The sequence below is a fragment of the Drosophila simulans genome, chromosome 3R, assembly GCF_016746395.2.
Source record: "Drosophila simulans strain w501 chromosome 3R, Prin_Dsim_3.1, whole genome shotgun sequence".
In the NCBI taxonomy this organism is placed as follows: Eukaryota; Metazoa; Arthropoda; class Insecta; order Diptera; family Drosophilidae; genus Drosophila; species Drosophila simulans.
Window position 1 is genome coordinate 23,188,822 of NC_052523.2, and position 22,550 is coordinate 23,211,371.

A 22,550-nucleotide genomic window follows, 5' to 3' on the forward strand; every position below is an offset into this window, starting at 1 on the left:
AAACAAAAGGGGATGACAGCGTAGGTAAACAAAGCGCGAGATACGAATTGCGGCTCACAGTATTTAGCCGGGCACTCAATTCAATGAAACCCAACCATACGCACCGGCAGATGGGTAGATACTCGTATACTTTTGCGTATCTTTGAGATACGTGAAAAGCAATCGGCCGGGCTGGCAGCTGTTGCAGATCCCGCGAAAGAAAACCCTTTACCCTTTATGTTTTGACCGCTGTCAGTGACAAAGTATTTGCCACTTGCCTTTGTCCGCTAACCATGTTATTATTTCCCCTGCTTACACTCTACTTTTGGCCGTACTAGCCGTGTGTGTAACTCTATATATAGGCCTTTGATTGCCGTGCGTCTCAATGGGCATTATAATTCAATGTCAATATTTGGGCACAAGTTAAAGGCAGTTGTCCATGGCATGTGGTCTTCAATTGGGTAAGGCGTTACCCCTGAAAATCCACTTGAATAAATAAAAACTTTGGGGGAGTTAGTCCTGGTATCTAAAACTTTCTTTTCCAAGAATTCCTTTTGCCATTAAAACTCGTAGTAAAACCTGTAATGACATTGTATTTTTACCAACCACTTTGATGACTAATTATCAGCACTTTATTCTATACATATATAAAAACTAATGAAATATTTAACTTATCCTGAAATTCAATTTATTTTCTTCATTAAATTGTTGGAGCAGACTGGTATTAGCCTCATTAACACTGCCATAGGAACCTGGTCACGAAAGCCAGGTAACCACCCTCGTAAATAAAAAGTACTCGACTTGCTCCAGTTTTAATTACTTCCCACAGGCTGTGAGTGAGTTACATAAAACCGGAGGCGATGATGATGGGTTGGGATAAGGGCCTCGATAATTGTGCTAAAATCGGGTGACCTTGACAAGGCGGCAATGGCAAGCGGTGCAAAAATGCTCTGGTTTTCTGTGGTCTCTAATTAACGAGATAATCGACGACGCCGATCGCAGTAATCATCATCATTATGCTCATCCGGGCTAGCTATTAAGTCACTTAACCGAACGACTTGTCAACGTATTCAAAACGGGGGGAATGCCAGGGAATAGACCACATTCATCTGCCATTTGTCATAATTTACGGAGTGTGGGCTGAAGCCCCAGTTAAATATATAACATCTACTTGCGATCTTTTTTTTATAAACTTTTTGGAGCATGATTTGCATGTTTTGCTTGCAGTTGCCTTTTTGTTTTCGGTGTTTGTGGTAAAAGTGAAAAATATACACTTGCTTTGGAGTGTAATAAAATTATTTAATATGGTACGGAGCATTTCTCGGAAATCATTAAATCACTTTATGTGGAAGTCAAATTTTTACAGCCTAGGTTAATTTGAGGTTTGGGATCGTAAGTGAGTTTGATTTTTATGTGAACTTACTTTGGTGTAAATTGATTTAAATGGTTAACTATTGAGTAGAAAGTTCAATAATATGAGATGGGTATCTATATCCACTTAAACCACAAGGTTTGCAGCTGCTTCTACTCTGTTTTTAAGTCAAGTGACCTACGCATTCTTCGCTGGCGATGGAATGCGCCTCTTCACTGCCATTGGCCAACTAATCGACTTGTGGGTTCACATCTCAATGACAAAGCCCGAAAGTATCTGCCCCTTCGTGTGCTTCTTCTATGGCTTTTGCTGTTCGTGGCACTTGAATGCAACAAGTGGCAAGTCAAGTGGCGCGCATCCCCGGTCGCTTCGTCTATTTTAAGCTGCTGCGATGGAAATTCCCCCCAAGAGGGACGCAGCTCCCCGGCAATGTCAATTTGAGGCGATCGAAGGGCAACGAAAAACAAGACTAAGCCAATGCCACGAGGAGAAGGGCAGAAGATCGAGTATTCGACACAAATCAATAACTCATCGATGGACGTGCTACTGCACTGTTGACCTGATTTTCACCAAATTTCGAACCCTCGATGACACAATCTGCGGCAGCTCCTTTGGTCTTTCTTGCTCTTTCTCTTGCCCAGGGATGGAATAAAAATATAATTTACCTTAATAGAATTTGTTGAATTTTTTTATCTAATCGCTAGAGATCAATTTTTCACCAAGTTTTGCTTTTGTACGTATATATTTAAGGTATTTAAGCTTGTAACTCGGCCAAAATGAGACCCACAGCTAAGAAAAATACCTTTTTAGAGAGCTAATGACCTCAGCAAACCAACGCGATCACATTTGGTTTGATTCCAGAAATTGAATTTTTGGTCAAAATTTTGCATTTTTTATAAGGGGTAACATCATAATTTTTCGCAAAAATTGACAAATTTTTTTTTTTCATTCTTGAATGCCAATCGATCAAGAATGTTTTTACGAGTCCAGCAAGGTATGACAATCAATATTTTGACCTCGTTTACGCATAATTTTGACATTTTTACTGATATTCCATTTATTTATGTATTTATTTAAATAATGTTACCTTTGCATCCCTGCTTTTATTTTTTTATTCCGGGCCCTTCTTCCTTCCAGACAGCGCTTGACTCGTTGGGCTTCTTCTTCGGTGGCCAAGTGCACCAATTTCCAATCGATCGATCAGTGACGTAAAGCCCCAAAACCCTGTTGCCATTACGTACGCCCCCCAACTTCTTGTGCCGCCTTTTAGCCATGTCGATGTAGTTATGGCCATAAGCTACATGTGTCTGCACAGGCACTCGACATTTCTCCACCTCGCTGCGTCGAGATGCGTCGGCTGCAATTACGATTAATAATTTCTGTGTGTGGACAGCAAGTGGACAAGCGTCTCGATTCAGCTGGTTACTGGTTGGTTACTGGGTATTGGGTAGTGGGTACTGGCGGTCTATTTACTTTCGAACAAATGGCTGTGTGCAGCAAATCCAATTAAACGCCGCTCGCTATTCACTTTATTTGGGTAGCTGCTGTTTTGTTTTATTACTTATTGTTTCGATTTCGTTTTCGACTTAATGTTTGGCTTCAATTTGAAAATTGATTTTGATTTTGATTTTGTTACGATTGTTTCGTAATTGTTGTCGTAGGTGTTGAAAGTGTCCGCCGTCAGCGGTTGACAGTTCGGGGGAAATTTGGAACTGGCCTTGAAAAGCCCTTCGTTATTGTGTTATTTTTGGTCTGATGACTGCGTGTATTTATAGCTTTATAAACGAATTTGTTAGGGTTTAAGAATGGGTTAAAATGCATTGTATTGTAAGCAATGACTGGGATCTTTTAAAGAAACCATTGTTAGTTCCATATGCAATGAGACATTGAAGTTTAATGATACTTAAGAATGAGTAGAAATAATTATGTTTAATAATAAAGCTCAAAGCATATTGAACCTGCAAATATAGTAAGTTACACATGATACTTGGTTTAATGTCCTAACACTATTTAGATTCCTTGCTAATCATGCGGAAAAATGGATTATCCCTTGACTAGATTGCCGGGGAATCACTTGGAAGGAAGTCAGAGGAAGTCCAAACTGGACAAACAAGTTCCTCAGGCGTCACATGAATGAAGTTCATCAATGGGACTCGGTCGAGTGTGTAATCGTGGGTCACTTTCGATTTCGAGCCAGCGATTTAAGTGCGCTCCAATTGTGAAAATAACACTTGGCGTACTTGGCCGAAGGTTGCGGCTGCTGCATCTCTCAGATGCGAGATATGAGATACGAGATGCGAGCTACGAGCTAAAAGATACCAGATACGAGATACTCAGCGGAGAGTGTTACACATAACGATTTGGGCAAACAATTTTTGCGTTGGCCCAGGGCGTTGATTGTGGACTATGGGGTTGCCCCCTCCTGGGAGATTCGATTTGCAGCCGGGTTTGCTCCAATTTCTCGCTTGTGAGCCCAAAAGACACGTGTCGCAGACTTCTCTCTGCATCCGTATCCGTATCTTTGCTCTGCGCCGCCTTGGCCAAGTTCATCCGACGCTCTTCGCGTCTCTTTTGATGCTTAATTAAATTCATTTTTTCGTTTATTTCGTTTACCTTTTGTAATGAGACTTTGAGCACTCGGAGCTGCGGACATCGAATCATATAAATTCGGACCGCGGCGGCCAAGTCAGCATCAGTCGAGCATCGAGCTTCTCCATCGAAGCATTTCATCGAGCCAAAGGATTACGGGCTTACTAAGCAGCACAGGATTTCCGATTACCAGAAGCAAAATGCGTGTCTCCTCGCTGTTCGTTGTGTGCGTGGCCTCCCTGGTGGCCACCACTTTGGGTCGTCCTGAGCCCCCATCCCCGTACTCCTACCACGGATTACCTCAGCAGCAGAGCCAGCGGGCTTTGCCACTCAATGGTAAGTGGGCGGAGGATGAAACCAAAAAATTCAGATAGATTAAAGCTATTTGTGTGACACAGATCAAAATATGTCAAAACCTGTCCTTTAATTTAGTTAATACTTTTTCTTAAAGTTCATTGATTCAAATTAGTTTATGAAATTGACAATTATTAAAAAATGCAAGATTGAACATTGATTATAGTAATATAATACACCAAATGTAAATATATTAGCTCAAGATATTAATCTTAATCTTATTAATCTTTCTTTTTGGACAGCTCACCCCGTTCCCCCGCAGATTTACCAGCCTCTGCCCCAGGAGCAGTCGTTCGCCAACTTTGCAGCGCCCCAGCAGACCTACTTGCCACCCCAAATGCATCTGGATGCCATCGAGCAAGTGGCTCCCACTGCCGCCGCCGCTGAGCCCCTGAATGCCTACGATGACAGCTACAACATGGCCCACCGCCTGTCCGGAGTGCAGCATGCCAGTGGCTACAACAATGGCCCCCAGGAAACCAAGGTGCACAAGCACATCTACGTCCATGTGCCACCAAAGGACTTCGAGGAGGAGGATGCCATCCAGACCCGCGTTCACCACCAGCAGGGACCCAAGCAGAAGCACTACAAGATCGTGTTCATCAAAGCGCCATCTGCTCCGGCCATCCGTCAGCCAGTTGTGCCACCACCACCCCAGAATGAGGAGAAGACTCTGATCTATGTGCTGCACAAGAAGCCCGAGCAGGAGCAGGATATCGTGATCCCGACGCCACCACCCACCAAGCCATCGAAGCCAGAGGTTTACTTCATCAAGTACAAGACCAAGAAGGAGGAGGCCCCCGTCTATGGACCCCCACCTGCAGAGATGGAGCCCCGTCAGGCCACCGCCGAGGATTTCGCCCCATTGGCTGAGGTCGCCGATGTCCTGCCACCCACCACCCTGGCTCCCGCTCCCGAGCCGGAAGTAGAGCAGCCAGCCATTCCCTCTGCGGTCTACGGACCCCCCACTGCAGCTGCCTATACTGGTGAGGAGGTCCAGACCACCTTGTCCGCACCTGCCAACCAGTATCTGCCCCCTGCCACCGCTCCCGCCGCCCTGGCCATTGAGGAGCCCTCAATGGCACCCATCGTGGTGGAGGAACAGCCCGAGCAGCGACTGGCTCCATCCCATGTGCCTGCCACCAGCTACGGTCCTCCCAACCGCTACTTCCTGAAGAAGCTGAAGTGAAGATCGCGGCTCTGAGATGGTGATGCCTTAGCCAATTTCACAGTTTGTCATAGTCTAATGTCCATTGGATGCACCTCTTCCCAATCCCCTGTTCCCAATTCACACATGCACACGTGCCAAACCTCCCCACATGCACATCTCGTTGTTTGTTCGTTTGTATAACTTGTTACATTTGTTTTAATAAAGAGTAGATAATAAATATCGAATTTATAAAAAAACATTATGGGCTTTTAGTAGGGAATATTCCTCAAAAGTTTTATACACTTTCCTTAAGCACAGTTAATAGTCCAGTTAATTCGGATAAAACACAATGGAACCACAATGGATTTCGCATTTGAGTGATTTAATGATGGCTCATGCCGCCTAATATGATAATTGACCCTGTGTGAAGACGTGACCTTGGCGAATTTACAGCCTGCTTAATTGCGTTACGTTTTGTTAACTTCGGCGGTAGGCCCAATTTCGACGGTTTTCCTCATTGCTGTGCTCGTAGAAAAATCGTAAAGTAATGGCCAAAATAGCAAAGCAACATGTTGCTGAGACTTCCCGCCAAAACCAACAGTTGGCTGTGCGTTTTGGTGCCTGCGCAAAGCGATGTGGCAACATGTGGATGGAAAAGCCGGGAAAAGGAGTACGAGGAGCTGCCTTTCGGGTTCGTGCCCGTGTTTCGTGGCCGGTTGATCAGTCAGTCCGGATGAAAAATCCGGCTGCACATTCAGTTCGCTTTCTGTGCCCGCGCGAGTCGCATCGTTGGTGGGCGTGTTCCTTCAGTTTTTGTCGGTCGTCTCCGTCTGGTTAGCGAATTGCGTATGCAAACTTATAAGCCCATTAAAAACACTCAGTCCATTCCATTTAGAAAGTGGTCATAAGCAGCGAAAACACAATCAGTAAACAATAAACAATTAATGAATTGCGACTTTAATCACGTGTTCAACAGTGCGTATACGCAATACGGAAAGTGAGTGATTGCAAGTGAAATTGTGGGCCATTGTTTCAGGTCATTACATCTGGCATTGGCATTGACATTGGCAGTCGCGACGACTTGCAATCCCCTCGAGGGTAGCACCAGTCCAATCCCAGTGCCTCGCTGCACCAGGTGAGTTGTAATGAGCTTTGTTTACCTGCTAATCAGCTTGTCCTCTCCGCCGGCAAATGGCTTGTTGTTTCCGCTTGTTAGCATTTGGCTGAGTTTCACACATCTGCTCGCAAGTTTGGTTCTGGTTGGGATTGGGACACATGACTATAATTTACGGACGAGTTTCAGACCAACCTTCCTTCTATTGTCAATATATATTCAGCTATGGTAACTCTTGACTGATGTGCCCAATCAGATTTATCAGCCGACAAAAATTTATCAGGACAAGAGGCAGTCATAAACTGATAAAAATGAAATTCCTCAATAAATTTGTATTGCATTATCCTTATTCCTTCCGGTAGTTTCATCATCAATCAGCAGTTTCTTGTGTTGCAGCTGCACAAGTTTACTTGGACATAAATAACATAACACATACGCAACGTTGTCCATGGTGTCGTTGTAAGTGTTGCATGGAATGGACTTAAGGAGGTCTTATCTCCTAAGTTCTCCATCCATTTTGCTTTCGTTGACAACCATTCCTGGCCTGGCTAATTGTAAATTATGCAGGATGATCCCAAATTGGAGCAGTTTTTTGTCCTTTGTCCTTTCACCAACTTAGTCCTTGTGCGCTGCCATTGTTGCACGTGATACATAAATTGTTATTAAATTCTCTCATTTTTTGGGGGCTTCTTTAAGGCATTGCAGCCTCAGTGAGCCTCAGTGTTGAACTTAAACGGTTATATGGCTTGAGCCTTTTTTATCTTATTTACCGAATTCGCTTAATTTTTATCTATTAAATTAAATTATTTTTCATAAAAGTGTGAAATGTGAAATATAAAGTCTTTAACCTTTAAAAAATTAAAAAGAACAAATTTAAAAGTATTTATTTTGCCAAAATATTTGGTCAGTTTGAGCTTAGGAAACAAGACATTTTGCTTTTGTCTTGATTTGATAACATCTATTGGTATTTGATTTTGTAAATAAACTGCTTTTAGCAAATAACACACAGAGCAAACAGTTCATAACTAAACAATTCTTTGTAAAACATTGTCGAATGACATATGCCCTTTGATTAGATTGTTAAGATATAAAGTGTGTGGTATATATTTCTAATAGCAGAGATAAATGTTTGGTTGCAAACAATTGAAAATATTCTCAACAAAGTGAAATGAGGAAGCCTTCTTCTCAAGTGGCTGCATCATATGTTTTCGGTGACGTTTTCGGGTCTGTTTTATTTACTAGGAATTGTTTTTTCATTAAAGCACTTAAAATATAGTAAGATAAGAAAAGAAACAATATGGCAACAACAAGGTCAATTTGTTTACACTGAAACGCGAAACTTTTTACTGTTTTTATAAAACTGTGTGTATAAAAAATTGAATATAAAATATAATATAATATAAAATATAAAAAAATTGATAATAATTTTGTTGGAATATCTCAAACGACTTTCTGAATAATCCCATAAACAATCTGCAATATGCACTTGTCCAACCCGGCTTTTAATATTGAAAATTCTTTTGCCAGAAGTTTTCCCTCGGATGAGCAAAGGGATTTCTTTGACTGCCAAAAAGTTTGAAGTCATTCTGAAATTTGTGTGCAGATGCCTTTTCAATGAATTTGTGATTTTTTCGGAAAAGTTTTTGTTCCAATGAAATGCAATTGATTTAAACTAGAAAAAAAGACATTTTCTTTGCTGGCTTTTCACGCACACTTGTCCACTTCCACTTGCAGTGACTTTTGCCAAAGGACTGGTGTCATTAGGCGGTCAAAAGTGACCATTAGTTCATTTTGGATATAAAGCACTAAAAAAAGGAATTCGCAAGGGAATGCTTGTCCAAAGAAGGTAATCAATAAATGATTTTCTTTTAAACCACATAAGTGAAGTTCCGAAACATCTAGAGAAACCCATTGAAAATTTTATGGGAATTTAATGTGTATGTTTTAATAAATGCAAGATTTTCGGATAATGGAAAATTTTTGGTCTTAAGGGCTAAAGGCATCCGTTTAACCTCTTTCAAAAAGCAACAAATGATGCGGGGCTCTTTTCTTATGTAAATTCAATAGTTTTCGTCATCGGGATGTGCGGAAATTTAGTTGGGAGCCTCCGCTTGAAAAAGAGAATAAACTAACTGAGGAAAATATGCAAATCACTTGGCTCAAAGTGTGAATTCAACCGAATGTAACACAGGTTATTCTTTGATGTAAACATTCTTGTAACTTGGGTTGTCTTGGGATAAACCCTTTTAAGTTGTCCCTTTTATTGCCGACTTACATGGCTACATTGTTGTCTCTCAAAGATTATTTAAGCTCTAAAAATAATAGCATTGCTGAGTCACTTGTCAGTGGTTTTTCTCACATATTTTCTATTTGTCACTTATAAAGGAACATATGTAAGTTCTTCACTCAATCTTATCAATAGTTACAAAAGTGCTAATGGAGCCGCAATATAAAAGCGGGAATTGCTTGGAGCAGCTCTCATTGTAGGAATATAAGAAAATGGAGTTGCAACTAGGTCGAAAGTATTACAAAGGTAAGAAATAATTAAAAATAATTCAATAATTCAAAGGAGCTCAGGAGTTTTTCCTTATTTAGTGTTTTGTATTTTGGCATGGATATGTCTGATGCGTCCATCTTTTGGATCCATTATTAAGGACTCTGTAAAATGTACCGAGGGTTCAGTAGCTGCTGACATGGATGACTGCGCCAGCTACTTTCAGTGTATCGACGATGAAACTGTGCACCTGAATTGTGCCAATGGAAGTTATTTTGAAGCGAACAATGAAATCTGTGTGGTGGACGAGTTTAGTGTGTGCCCTACTTCACGAAGATTATGCTTCGATGGAGATATTTTTGAGGATCTTAATGATTGCATGTCCTACGTCAAGTGTATTCGTGGAGATCTGGTCAGACAAAGGTGCCCGGCAGGGAGCTACTTTAATGTAATATCGAAAAACTGCCGAATGTCTCGAACTGGATCCTGTGCAGCTCCAAAAGAAATATGTTTGGAGGGAGAACTACAAGTGGACTCCGAGGATTGTGCCGGCTATCTGGAGTGCTTGAATGGAGTCCTTGTGAAGGAGAAGTGTCCCATTGGTAGCTACTTTGAGCCCATATTCAAACTTTGCCAGGTGGATGAGAATGGAGTGTGTTCGTCTTCTTCGAGTGAGTGTACAGATGGAGAAGTTCGTGTGGATCCAACTAACTGCGCTGGCTATTACAATTGCGAAAATGGGAGACTAAACACTAAAACTTGTCCCAGTGGCACATACTTTGAGCCCACATACAAAACTTGCACTGTTGACTTGAAAGGAGTGTGTGTGGACCCACCAGCTAAGTGCACCGAAGGACAACTAAAAATAGATCCCAATAACTGTGTAGGATATCAGAAATGCATCAATGGGGAGTTTGTGGAGGCGAAGTGTCCAGGTGGCACCTACTACGACTTCAAGCTGGAAACTTGTTTGGTTGACACTGAGGGCGTTTGTGTTACAATCAGAAAACTGTGTGTCGAAGGACAGCGCGAAAAGGATACCAAGGACTGCGCTGCCTACACACAATGCATTCGAGGTAGGATCGAAAGTCTTAGGTGTGATTCCGGTAGATATTTCAATGTGACGCAGGGAGAATGCCTCGCCGATTTGTACGAAGTGTGTCCAAAATCACGGAAAGATTATTCAAGGATTGTGGAACATCATCAATATGATGAAAGTAGTACCTCTAGTACTGAGAGTACTGATGCTGATTTACAATCTACTGATTCTGTTCTGCAAGAGCTTACTTCCCAAGCCTCCTGTATCTTCGACTTGAATGGAGCTTGTGTAGGTCAATCGACAATCTGCACGGAAGGCAAGAAGCAACGAGATGTCAATAATTGTGCAGGATACCTTAAATGCATCGATGGAGAGTTTGTGGAGGAGGAGTGCCCCGAGAGGACCTACTACGACTCCAATTTGGAAACCTGTTTAGTGGACAATTATGGGGCTTGTGTCACAAATTCTAGTACCTGCGTTGAAGGAATTGTAGAAGAAGATCCGAAGGATTGCGCCGGATACACCCAATGTATTCGAGGTAAGGTCGAACCACTCAAGTGCGCATTTGGAAGGTATTTCAATGGAACCCAAGGGGAGTGCCTCGTTGATGAGGATGAAGTTTGCGCCAAGTCAAGAGTTGACTATGACAGGGACTTAGAAATGTTTCAGTATTCGCAGAGTACAAGTGAATATTTGCAGGAAAATGCAAATACGGATAGTACAGTTGCGGATTTTAGTACCGAAAGTTCTAGTGCTGATTTCAATCAATTCACAGATTCGAATTCATATACGGATACGGAAAGCACTACGAATGATGTTCCTATAAGCACGGAGGGTTATACTTCCGATTTGCAAACAACTGCTATAAGTCTGCAGCTCACCACTTTAGACGGAGTCCACAATCTGGAAAACAATACCGGTACTTGTGTCTATAACAATAAACTGTTTATAGAAGGAATTCGAGAGGTGAATCCACAGGATTGCGCTGGATACATAGAATGCTTTGAAGGCGTGGCTACGGAACTTAAGTGTGATTCTGGCAGATACTTCAATGCAACCCAAAGAAATTGCTCCATTGATGTAGATGAGGTCTGTTTAAAGTCAGATAAGACAATTGTTCTCGATTTACAAACTACTACTGAGTCAACTCCAAATTTCACCACCTCCGTCGACCCGTTTGCCAAATGCAGGGATGGTCAGCTCAGGTTAGATCCCAAGAACTGTGCAGGATTCCTGAGGTGTGTCGATGGAGAGCTGAAGGAGGAAGTGTGTCCCAGTGGCTTCTTTTATAATTCTACATCGAGCAAATGTATGGTTGATATGCGCGCCACTTGTGTCACTAATATCAAGTTCTGCATAGAAGGAGTTCGCGAGGAAGATCCCAACAACTGCGCTGGTTACAGACAATGCATTCGAGGTGTGGTTCAAAATCTGAATTGTCCCCTTGGACAATACTTTAATGTGGCAGAAAGAGATTGTCTTATGGATGTGCATAAGGTGTGTGCAAGGACAGAAGAGGTGTATAAATCAGATGAGGTGCAACAGAATGACACTGGTACACCGCTTACTAAACCCGATGAGTTCTGCATCAGAGACATAAATGGGATTTGTATTGATCCACTTGCAAAGTGCAGAGAAGGACAACTTAAAATGGATCCTAATAATTGCGCAGGATACCTCAAATGTCAAAATGGCGAGCTGATTGAGGAACTTTGCCCCAATGGCTTCTACTACGATCTGGAATTGAAGATATGCTCGGTTGATAGGAGAGGAATTTGCGTTACTAACATACAAATTTGCGATGAAGGAGCACTTGAAGAGGATCCCCATGACTGTGCTGGTTACAGGCAGTGTATTGGTGGGCAGGTCGAAAATCTGAAATGTCCGCCTGGAACATATTTTTATGTGCCCCTTCGAGATTGTCTTATTGATGTGGATGAAATCTGTGTGAGGCCAGAATACAAATATTTCGAATATTAACGTGGAATTGATTATGTTCTGGAAGTATTTCTATACGATAAGACAAGAATATTTAAATCTAACAAACGAAGCAAAAGAAAAGAAACAGTAATTGCTCTAATCAGGGTAGCTACTCTACCAACCTGATTATTTTCGCATGAATAATAAATATGCAGGCATGATAAGTTCGAAGTATATAAATCTAGTTAATTGGGAAGTAGCCATTTGGTAACCGGGACTTTTCGGAAAGTTTTTTATTGCTGCCGTCGAAAGCAGCAGTGACTGGCGTTAATGCGATAAAATAACTTGTATATACTAATCAGCACGTTCTGTCTCAGTATAATCAACTGTTCGAGCTGATTAACTAGACATATATCATGGATTTCGAGCTACCTGTCACTATTAAGTGTGAGTCACTTCCAGTTAAATAGGTAAAAACAAACTAACTAAACGTCTTGTACTTGCAGTATTATTTGAATTTTATTGTTTTTTTCTCTTCGCCAAATGGGCGGGAAAATAAGTAAGAACCATTGCCTCACTTTTAACTTTTGTTTTCTATCTTAACATTCACCAAAAACACGTTAAAAATGAAGATGTTCTTGGTATTTCCATCTTTCGGTGGTGGTGTTGAGGGAATTTCTGGAGCCAGGGTGGTGATGGGAACTTCAGGAGTGACACCCGTTGTCGAAGGGAGCTCAGTGGGAACAGGGGTTGTGGATACATCCTCGAAGTCCTCCGTTGTCGACTTGTCACCTTCTGGATCAACAGTACTATCAACATCCGGTTCAACGGTAGTCGATACTTCCGGTTCTGCGTTTGTTGTAGATGTCTCCTCTGGCTCTTCCGTTAATGTGGTATTCCTATCGGGTTCTTCTGTTGTAGACTCCTCGGGAACTTCAGTAGTCGAATCCTCAGGTTCTTCGGTTGTAGTTGAGGGTTCAACTGGCTTCTGGGTCGTTGTAGTATCCTCCTCGGGCTCCTCGGTTGTTGAATCATCATCATCGCCAGGTGCTGACGTAGTAGTGGTCGACTCCTCGGAATCTTTCGGTGTAGTAGAAACTTCGGGCTCTTCAGTTGTTGAATCCTCAGAATCCTCGGTGGTTGTTTCTTCTTCATCATCTTCTGGAGCTACGGTAGTATCATCATCTTCGCCAGGTGCTGACGTAGTATCATCATCCTCAGGACTTGTAGTGGTGGACTCCTCGGATTCTTTGGGTGTAGTAGTATCTTCTTCGGGCTCTTCAGTTGTTGAATCCTCAATATCACTGGGTGATGTAGAGGTTTCTTCGGGGTTCTCGGTGGTTGTTTCCTCTTCGTCACCTCCTGGAGCTACGGTAGTATCATCATCTTCGCCAGGTGCTGACGTAGTATCATCATCTTCAGGACTTGTCGTGGTGGACTCCTCGGATTCTTTGGGTGTAGTAGAAACTTCTTCAGGCTTCTCAGTTGTTGAATCCTCAGTATCACTGGGTGATGTTGAGGTTTCTTCGGGGTCCTCGGTGGTTGTTTCCTCTTCGTCACCTCCTGGAGCTGCGGTAGTATCATCATCTTCGCCAGGTGCTGACGTAGTATCATCATCTTCAGGACTTGTCGTGGTGGACTCCTCGGATTCCTTGGGTGTAGTAGTATCTTCTTCGGGCTCCTCAGTTGTTGAAACCTCAGTATCACTGGGTGATGTTGAGGTTTCTTCGGGGTCCTCGGTGGTTGTTTCCTCTTCGTCACCTCCTGGAGCTACGGTAGTATCATCATCTTCGCCAGGTGCTGACGTAGTATCATCATCTTCAGGACTTGTCGTGGTGGACTCCTCGGATTCTTTGGGTGTAGTAGAAACTTCTTCAGGCTCCTCAGTTGTTGAATCCTCAGTATCACTTGGTGAGGTCTCTTCGGGCTCTTCTGTGGTCGTTTCTTCTGGGGCTTCCGTAGTTGAATCTTCTGGTTCTCCGGTTGTAGTAGTCGAGTCTTCGGGCTGTTCGGTTGTAGTAGAGGATTCTTCGGGCTTTTTGTTTGTTGTGGAATCCTCTTCGGGTTCTTCGGTTGTCGACTCCTCTGGCTTACCCGTTGTCGTCGATGTGGAGACCACGGTCGTCGACTCATCTTCACCATTATCAGTAGTAGAAGTAACTTCAGGAGCAGCTGTTGTAGACTCTCCGCCATTGTTCACTTCTCCAAGTCCGTAAGGGGACTCCTTGTTTACCGGCACGTAGAAGATACCTTCTGCGACAAAGAAGTTTATGGTAGCACCCATCAAGACTGAACTGTATGTATTGCCACAGTTGTTCTTGTTGGCGTCCGCGGTGGATTCGCACTTCATCGAAGGAAAGTTGTTCCACAGCAGCGCCTCCACGTAATACAGAACAGCTCTTGTGTGTGAGCAACTGCCGGTTATATCGATACCACAACCAGGCTGTGATCTACCGCCGTTCATGTAGAAGGCAGCTTTTCCGATTGGCTGGCCGAAGCCCAAAATGGCACCGTTTGTCTGGATTGACTCCACATACAATGCATCATCGCTGGACAGACGCTTTTCGGTCTTTGAGTAGCTGATGAGGGGAGAGGCGGGATCCAAGCCCACGATTTTTCCCACCTTGCCAGAGTTCACCTGTTTGGCGGTGTGTCCTGCAACGTGGGCGCCCAAACTGAAGCCCACAATTTCCAGAGTGTCCAGGCTCATGCCGTATCCCTCCACTAGGAAGTCCACAAGTGCGGCTATTTTCTTTCCAGCTCCTGGGGCTCCGGCCACAGAGGTAGCGTACTCCAAGGAACGCCCACGGAGCCAGTCTACTGCAATCATGTTGTAGTCGCCGTACTGGAACCAGGCATCGGCTATCCTGGTGTTCACCCCATCCTTGTAGTTTGAGTTCCAACCGTGAATGGTGATTCTATTGAATCATTACAGTTAGTTTACGTATGAATTGATTTCTTGCTTGCTCACCTAGTTGGATTTTTGGGATTGAAAAAAGAGCCATCGATGGAGGCTTGGGTAGCCTTGATCTGCTGTCCAGTGGTAGGATTCTGCAGCGTGTAGAGGTAGAAGTTAACCGTGTTGGTAGACAGACGACCTTCCAACGCCTCCTGAGCCTCGTAGTATTCCAACTGGCGCTCCGCCTCCGCTTTACCAATCCACCTTAGGCCACCTTCCCTTTGAGGGACAAACCATCCATTGATGCCATGATCTCGAACCGAAAGTTGGTCGACCGGCCAGGCGCTGGCTAAATTCAATGCATGCTAGGTTACCGAAATCTGTCAATGTGCAAAGTCTTTACCAGCTATCACGCAGCCCAGCACAAGAAGGCACAATCTCATCGTTGAAGTGAATATTTAGAATGGCTTACTAGTTGTTCCTGGTACTGCTATTTATACCTTCAGTCTGCAAATGTTGAATGAGAACCAAATCTGCGCAACAACAGTGAAGTGATTAGATCAAGTTTAATCAGTAAGATTCAAAGACCACGAAAAAAATACATTACTAGCACTTAACAAAATTCTTGGTAAACTATTTTGGGCTCAACAATTTTAAAGTACATTTCTAAAGTAATATCATTTCGATTTTTCAAAAAACCAGTTCATTATTAAATTATTTCTTAATACAACGAAATTACCAAACTATCTTTCAAATTACTTGGTAGAAATCGCAACCGTTAGAAAGATAACCGTTTTTGCTTTATAAATAATTTTTGCATTCAAAAGCTTTCAGTTAAAGTAAATCTAGTAAGTCCCCAAACTTGCGCTCCACAATGGTAGCCCGGAATATCGGTAAAATAAAGCTCACAACGGATTGCTTTCGCTCACAGAGCTTTCACTCAATTTATTAGATTATAGACTGGACTTAGTTGCCCATTCCGTAGGGAGCATCGCTACGGACGGGAACATAGTAATCTCCAGCGACCATGTACGCGTTGGTGGTGGCTCCCATGCGGACCGAGCTGTAGGAGCTACCGCACTCCTTGGCCACAGCCTCCTCGTAGTCGCCGCAGCGCATGGTGGGGAAGTTGTTCTGGGTCACGGACTCGGCGTAGTAGATCACTGAGCGGCTGTGGGCGCAGGATCCGGTGAGATCAACACCGCATCCGGGCTGGCTCTTTCCTCCGTTGGGGTAGAAGGCTCCCTTGCCGATGGGCTTCAGGAATCCCAGGGTTCCTCCGTTGGTCTGGATGGACTCCACGTAGTAAGCATCGGTGGAGCTCAGGCGCTTGTTGGGGGAATCGTAGCTGAAGAGGGGCAGGGCGGGGTCCAGACCAATGATGGTGTGCAGCTGACCGTTCTTCACATTCTTGCCAGCATAGCCAGAGACATGGGCGCCCAGGCTGTGACCGATCACCATGGTGTTGTCCAGGTTCAGGCCGTGGTTGCTGCGCATAAAGTTGATCAGGGTAGCGACCTGCTCGCCGACTCCGGGAACAGCCAGAACGGAGGAGGCGTAGTCCACGGAACGAGCACGTCCCCAGTCGACGGCAATCATGTTCATGTCGCCGTGGGTGAACCAGGCATCGCGGACACCGTAGTTGATGAACTCATCCTTGCTGGAGGACCATCCGTGGATGGTGAAGCGGGTGGGGTGGTTTGGGTTGAAGTGCGAGCCAGAGATCGATGCTGACGTAGCCTTGATCTCCTGGGGAGAGTTACGGTTCGAGTTGGTGTACAGGTAGAAGGTGACCGGGTTCAGGACGTTGCGTCCCTCCATGCGGTTCTTGGTCTCCAAGTAGGCTTCGGCGAACTCGCGGTCCATCCACTCCATGGTACCATCGGCCTGGGGCACATACCATCCGTTCTCACCATTCACACGAACCTCCACGGCATTAGCTGAAAATGCGAAATGATTGCCAATAATTTAATCAGGATGATATTGTGGAAGCTTCCCGAACTTACCCGCCAGGACACAAAAGGCCAAGGCCAGGAACAGTTTCATCATTGCGGCAAAGTCAACTTCAACTAACAACTGTGGGTGGCGTGGTAGCTACTTTATATGGATGGTGGGTCCGATCAGTCGATCAAATCACAGACAAGTTGAAGCATACCACTTAAGATAGGCCACTGGATTGGCCACTCGGACCATCGGCCGTTCCGATAAGAGCGGAACATGTGTTTCGGCAATCTGTTCTAAGTTGAATGTCCATCTTGAATATAATTTGATTGAATTGATTTCTTCTGGGCCGCGTGTCCCTATGAAGTAGTTCACGTTTCCGATAGGCAACAATTGTTGACGTACAATTCGATCAGTGCTTTTATCATCTTTGTGTGGAGAGATAGACTATCTTCAGTCAATTTCAGTTTAGAGAGTATCTATGTCATAACACCACTCTTCAAATTATATTTAAATTAGATATAGATCGCATTCATTTCACGCACAAGTGAATGATAGGCCATTTGTTTTCTGGCAGAGTTAAGCCTTTAGTAGCTTTCACTATCAGTTGCTTGCTTGTGGGCACTTCGTCAATTCTTATCAATATTCTTTTCGCTGTCAAAATATCACAGATGGTCACCAATTTAAATATAAAATTAATCGCAAAAGCTTTTGAGTCCTAAAAATCAGTGAATGGTTTATCAAAGAAATATTTCTTGTCACTGCTGCAGAGGAATTTTAATAGTATATCAATATTTTAATTGCTGAGATAAGAAGCTTACTTCGAGCATATATATATCATCATCGTGATTACTTAGCTTATATGTTTTCATATAAAAAAAAACCAATCCGCCAATGAAGATGAACCCCCAGCAAAATGATTTGATTAAAAATGCAGACTATCTATAGACAACGTGACCGTGACTTGCCCAAAGAAACTCTTCATGAATGGCGACTCGAATTCCATAGAGGATGGTTGAACCCGTCCTTATCCACTGACGTGCGACAAAGCACTTGGCGATTTGACAGTGATTAGAACCCCCTAAGAGCCCAATCAAGATGCAGATAGACTGACGAAAATAGACCACCTGATTTTTGGGAGCTCAGTTTATTGTTATTTATTCTGCATTGATTTCTATTCAGTTTGCCCGAATGGAGCCTCACTGTTTACAGGCACATAGAAGTGGCCCTCCACATTGTACGCATTCGAATCCTCTGCCATGCGGACGCTGCTAAAGGTGCTGCCACACTTGTTGTCCAGAGCAGCCTGGTAGTCCTGGCACTGGATGGCTCCGAAACTGTTCTCGGTGACAGCCTCGGCGTAGTAGAGAACGGACCGGGCATGGGAACAGGTTCCTGCAAGGTCTACTCCACATCCTGGTTGTTTCCTTCCTCCACTCACATAGAATGTGGCTTTTCCGATGGGCTTCACGAATCCCTTTACGCCACCATTGGTCTGGATGGACTCCACATAGAAGGCATCTTCGCTAGATAGACGCTTGTCCGGCTTATCGTAGCTGAAAAGCGGCAGGGCAGGATCCAGACCCACAATAGTGTGGACTCTCTTCTGGCCAACTTGCTTACCAGCATAACCAGCCACATGGGCACCCAAACTATGTCCAATTACCTTAAGGGTTTCAAGTGACATATCGTGATTTTCGTGCATGTACTGGATCATCTCTCCCACTTTGGTTCCAGCTCCAGGAACAGCTCGTACGGACATGGCATAGTCCACGGACTGGGACCGAGCCCAGTTCACAACGATCACATTAAAGTCTCCCTTTGAGAGCCAGGCCTTGGTTATATCGACATTCATGCTATCGGTATATTTTCCCTTCCATCCGTGAATGACAAAACGCGTTCCATGTTCCTTGTTGAAATGGGAGGCTACAATTGAAGAAGCATCGGCAGTAATTTCTTGGCCTTCCGTGGGGTTTTGTTTGGTGTACAGATAGAAGGACACATCGTTGGAACGGAATTCGAGAGGGGAAATGTTCTCTAAGAGCTCTTCAGCGTCCTTTTTGTCCATCCACTCAAAAGTGCCATCATTCTGAGGCACAAACCACCCGTTTTCGCCATTGATACGCTCCTCAATAGGAAGGGCAATACCTAAGAACCAGGAAATTATTATTTAAATCGAATTGGTCTTGAGAACCAATTAGGACATACCCGTTACAAATAATGCTGCTAGAAAAAATAACTCCCTCATGTTGGTATCTTCGCAATATGTAGTCTGCTAAAGGTTTATTACAACCGTTTTTAAAGCTTGTAACTTATCAATAGACAGTCTACTTGAGATCGGGAAACGACTGTTATCATTTGATAGTGTTATATATATGGTAATGACATCAACTGATAGTATGCTAATGACATTATTAAGTTGCATGTGTTGCATCTATCTAATAAACTTATATTACAGCCCGTGGGAATATGCTATCTGTAAAGATTTGTATTTGAGTGGTTTGGAATCCTAGTACTCTTCACCTGCGAGTACTTGAAAATCGAAATCAAAGAATGGCTGAGTTTTATTGGAGTACTCAATATTTTTGTATTTTGATAAGATGATAAATATAATAGTTCCCCTCTATTCGATCTTGCCGAAGGGGGCCTGGCCGTTTACGGGCACATAGAAGTCGCCCTCGACCATGTAGGCGTTGGTTACAGCTCCCATGCGAACTCCACTGTAGGTGCTTCCGCACTCGTTGGCCAACGCAGCCTGGTAGTCGTGACACTTGATGGTTCCGAAGTTATCCTCGGTGACGGCCTCCACGTAATAGGTAACGGATCGCCCGTGGGCGCAGGTTCCTCCGATGTCTGAACCGCAACCTGGTTGATTTCGTCCACCATTCGGATAGAAGGTGCCTTTGCCAATGGGTTTTAGGAAACCCTTTTCGCCGCCATTGGTCTGGATAGACTCCACATAGAAGGCATCTTCGGTGGACAGTCGCTTGTCCGGCTTATCGTAGGCAAATAGAGGCATGGCAGGATCCAGACCGACAATCGTGTGCACCCTTTTGCCTCCCACCTGCTTTCCAGCATAGCCAGCCACATGAGCACCCAAACTGTGTCCGATTACTTCCAGGCTCTCCAGGGACATATGATGGTGTTCGTGCAGATACTCAATCATTTCTCCCACTTTGGCTCCAGCTCCAGGAACAGCTCGCACCGATGAGATATAGTCCACGGACTGGGCACGATCCCAGTTAACGACAATTACGTTGTAGTCTCCCTTTGAAAGCCAGGCTCTGGTGATCTTGACGTTCATGCCATCAGTGTAGCGTCCATTCCACCCGTGGATTACGAAACGAGTGCCCTGGTTCTTATCGAAATGAGAGTCTTCGATTGAGGAAGCATCAGGCCTGATTTCCCTTCCTGTGGTTGGGTTATGTTTGGTGTACAGGTAAAAGGACACGTCATTGGAACGTGGTTCGATGAGTGAATTTCTATTTAAGAGTTCCTCGGCGTCCTGTTTGTCCATCCACTCAAAACTGCCGTCTACCTGAGGCACAAACCAACCATTTTCTCCATTGACACGTTCCTCAAAGGGAAGAGCACTTACTAGAAACCAAGAAATGTTACCACTATATAGCAATAATACTCCCTATAACTCACCTGTTGCCAACAAAGCTGCTAGAGCTATGAACACTCTCATATTGATATCTTCGCAGAATCTAACGTACTAAGCCATTTTACCACAGCTTTTATAGGCTGTAAGTTATCAAAAAGCAGCAGCACATATAAGATCAGGATAGTATTATAAGATAATCTTATCATTTTCGGGCTATTTATTCGTTTTTAATGATTGTATTTGTAATCCCCAATATGACGACATTTATTTACCCGAAGAGGAAAGCACACGAAAAGCTTCACAAATATTTGTAATCTATTGCCAGTCAGAACAAGATATTCTCGATTGATTTCGAGTGCTTCGAAAATCCCAGTGTACTTCAGTTATAAGTACTTTTTAGAACGGTGATGGGTCCTCCATATCGATGGGGGTTGCTAAGTATAATTTAGGGGGTGGCGAAACACGACTATAAGAGCAAATCATAAATACTTTCAAGTCGGATTAAGTCAATTAATAATTGAAATACAAGTAAACATATTTTTAAGTAAAAGAAGGGTTAATCCGCCATTAATATAATCGCTAATTAAATGAAAGAAAGATTCTAATTTTTGGAGTATTCAGTAATGTATTTTATTCAGACAACATGGTTCTACTCGATCTTGCCGAAGGGTGCCTCGCTGTTCACGGGGACATAGAAGTCACCATCGACCATGTAGGCGTTGGTAATGGCTCCCATGCGAACGCTGGAGTAGGTGCTTCCGCACTTCTTGGCAACGGCATCCTCGTAGTCGTGGCACTTAATGGATCCAAAGTTGTCCTCGGTAACGGCCTCGGCGTAGTAGAGGACGGAGCGTCCGTGGGAGCAGGATCCGGTGGCGTCCAGTCCGCATCCGGGCTGGCTCTTGCCTCCGTTGGGGTAGAAGGCACCCTTGCCGATGGGCTTCAGGAATCCCAGTTTGCCGCCGTTGGTCTGGATAGACTCTACGTAGTGGGCATCATCGGTGGACAGACGCTTAGCGGGCTTATCGTAGCTGAAGAGAGGCAGGGCAGGATCCAGACCCACAATGGTGTGGACACGCTGGTCTCCGACGGTCTTTCCGGCGTATCCAGCAACATGGGCTCCCAGGCTGTGGCCGATCACCTCAAGGCTGTCGTAGTCCAAGCCGTGGTGGTCGTGCAGGTACTTGATCATCTCACCAACCTTGCCACCGGCTCCAGGAACAGCCAGGACGGAAGAGGCGTAGTCTACGGAACGGGCACGGGCCCAGTCAACGACGATCACGTTGTAGTCGCCCTTGGACAACCAGGCCTTGGTGATGCGGGTGTTCATGTCGTCGGAGTACCTCTGGGTCCAGCCGTGGATGACGAAGCGGGTGCCATGATCCTTGTTGAAGTGGGAATCCTCGACGGAGCCGGACTTGGCCTTGATCTCCTTGCCATCGGTGGGGTTCGACTTGGTGTAGAGGTAGAAGTTCACGGCGTTGGTGCTGATGCGGCCCTCCATCTGGGCTCCGTTGGCCATCAGATCCTCGGCATCCTGCATGTCCATCCACTCGAAGCTTCCATCAAGCTTGGGGATGAACCAGCCATTCTCTCCATTGACGCGCTCCTCAATGGGCAGGGCACTCACTATTAGAAGTAGCTCATCAATTTCATGTCTCTATTGCCAATTTGGTGGACAACTTACCTGCTGCCAGTAAGGCGGCAAGAACAAAAAACACCTTCATGTTGGGGGTCTCAGACTATTGTGGTGGAGAAAGCACTCATTTCACGCTTTTTATAGGCCTGAAATAATCATCGTAATCACCATTAAATATCAGTAAGCACTTGAGGCTTTGACAGCTTCTGAATAATAAGATAGGGCCGATACAAACGATTAGAACGTCGTGCTTTGATACCGTATCGTTTTCTCCAACGAAGCTGATAAGGGAAAAACCTAATACAGTAGAGCTTTTCAAGTTGCATCAAAGCAAAGATAAGGTTCAGGGTCACAACCCTAACCTTGAAGTTATTGTAATATTATTTGCATATTCTAAAATATCGAATTATAAGAATTTTACTTTTATAACTTTTCGTTTTACTTTTACTTTTA

The 22,550-nt window shown here is 44.1% G+C and overlaps 8 protein-coding genes across 10 annotated transcripts in view; 3 read left to right on the forward strand and 5 right to left on the reverse strand.

The window, feature by feature from the left end:
- Positions 1–3,974: 3,974 nt before the first annotated feature.
- On the forward strand, positions 3,975–5,701 carry LOC6729807 (gibberellin-regulated protein 14). 2 transcript variants are annotated; one of them, XM_002105074.4, is made up of 2 exons: positions 3,975–4,276; positions 4,537–5,701. In XM_002105074.4, the coding sequence occupies exons 1-2, from the start codon at positions 4,141–4,143 to the stop codon at positions 5,481–5,483; spliced, it is 1,083 nt and encodes a 360-aa protein (XP_002105110.1). In that variant the 5' UTR covers positions 3,975–4,140; the 3' UTR covers positions 5,484–5,701. The 2 variants fall into 2 exon arrangements, with proteins under 2 accessions (XP_002105110.1, XP_039151151.1); XM_039295217.1 differs by lacking the exon at positions 3,975–4,276 and adding an exon at positions 4,391–4,478.
- Positions 5,702–6,194: 493 nt separating this feature from the next.
- The window catches only part of LOC6729814 (RYamide receptor), a 52,407-nt gene continuing 36,051 nt past the window's right edge, over positions 6,195–22,550 (forward strand). For both annotated transcript variants that reach the window (XM_016177641.2, XM_016177640.3), the window contains exon 1: positions 6,195–6,579. The gene's annotated coding sequence lies outside the window, so the exon portion shown is untranslated. The remainder of the gene's footprint in view (positions 6,580–22,550) is intronic.
- On the forward strand, positions 8,932–12,519 carry LOC6729808 (chitin-binding domain protein cbd-1). The gene is made up of 2 exons (XM_016177639.3): positions 8,932–9,091; positions 9,154–12,519. The coding sequence occupies exons 1-2, from the start codon at positions 9,058–9,060 to the stop codon at positions 12,069–12,071; spliced, it is 2,952 nt and encodes a 983-aa protein (XP_016036497.1). The 5' UTR covers positions 8,932–9,057; the 3' UTR covers positions 12,072–12,519.
- Positions 12,506–15,422, reverse strand: LOC6729806 (proteoglycan 4). The gene is made up of 3 exons (XM_002105073.3): positions 15,314–15,422; positions 14,983–15,259; positions 12,506–14,929 (listed from the first exon to the last, which is right to left on the reverse strand). The coding sequence occupies exons 1-3, from the start codon at positions 15,351–15,353 to the stop codon at positions 12,592–12,594; spliced, it is 2,655 nt and encodes an 884-aa protein (XP_002105109.2). The 5' UTR covers positions 15,354–15,422; the 3' UTR covers positions 12,506–12,591.
- On the reverse strand, positions 15,826–17,024 carry LOC6729809 (phospholipase A1). Its single transcript, XM_002105076.3, has 2 exons — positions 16,917–17,024; positions 15,826–16,850 (listed from the first exon to the last, which is right to left on the reverse strand). Exons 1-2 carry the CDS (start codon positions 16,957–16,959, stop codon positions 15,877–15,879), a joined length of 1,017 nt encoding a protein of 338 aa, XP_002105112.1. The 5' UTR covers positions 16,960–17,024; the 3' UTR covers positions 15,826–15,876.
- LOC6729810 (phospholipase A1 VesT1.02) lies at positions 17,994–19,161 on the reverse strand. Its single transcript, XM_002105077.4, has 2 exons — positions 19,060–19,161; positions 17,994–18,999 (listed from the first exon to the last, which is right to left on the reverse strand). Exons 1-2 carry the CDS (start codon positions 19,097–19,099, stop codon positions 18,026–18,028), a joined length of 1,014 nt encoding a protein of 337 aa, XP_002105113.1. The 5' UTR covers positions 19,100–19,161; the 3' UTR covers positions 17,994–18,025.
- Positions 19,206–20,610, reverse strand: LOC27208716 (phospholipase A1 VesT1.02). The gene is made up of 2 exons (XM_016184278.3): positions 20,503–20,610; positions 19,206–20,448 (listed from the first exon to the last, which is right to left on the reverse strand). The coding sequence occupies exons 1-2, from the start codon at positions 20,540–20,542 to the stop codon at positions 19,475–19,477; spliced, it is 1,014 nt and encodes a 337-aa protein (XP_016036498.1). The 5' UTR covers positions 20,543–20,610; the 3' UTR covers positions 19,206–19,474.
- On the reverse strand, positions 21,064–22,253 carry LOC6729811 (phospholipase A1 VesT1.02). Its single transcript, XM_002105078.4, has 2 exons — positions 22,146–22,253; positions 21,064–22,087 (listed from the first exon to the last, which is right to left on the reverse strand). Exons 1-2 carry the CDS (start codon positions 22,183–22,185, stop codon positions 21,108–21,110), a joined length of 1,020 nt encoding a protein of 339 aa, XP_002105114.1. The 5' UTR covers positions 22,186–22,253; the 3' UTR covers positions 21,064–21,107.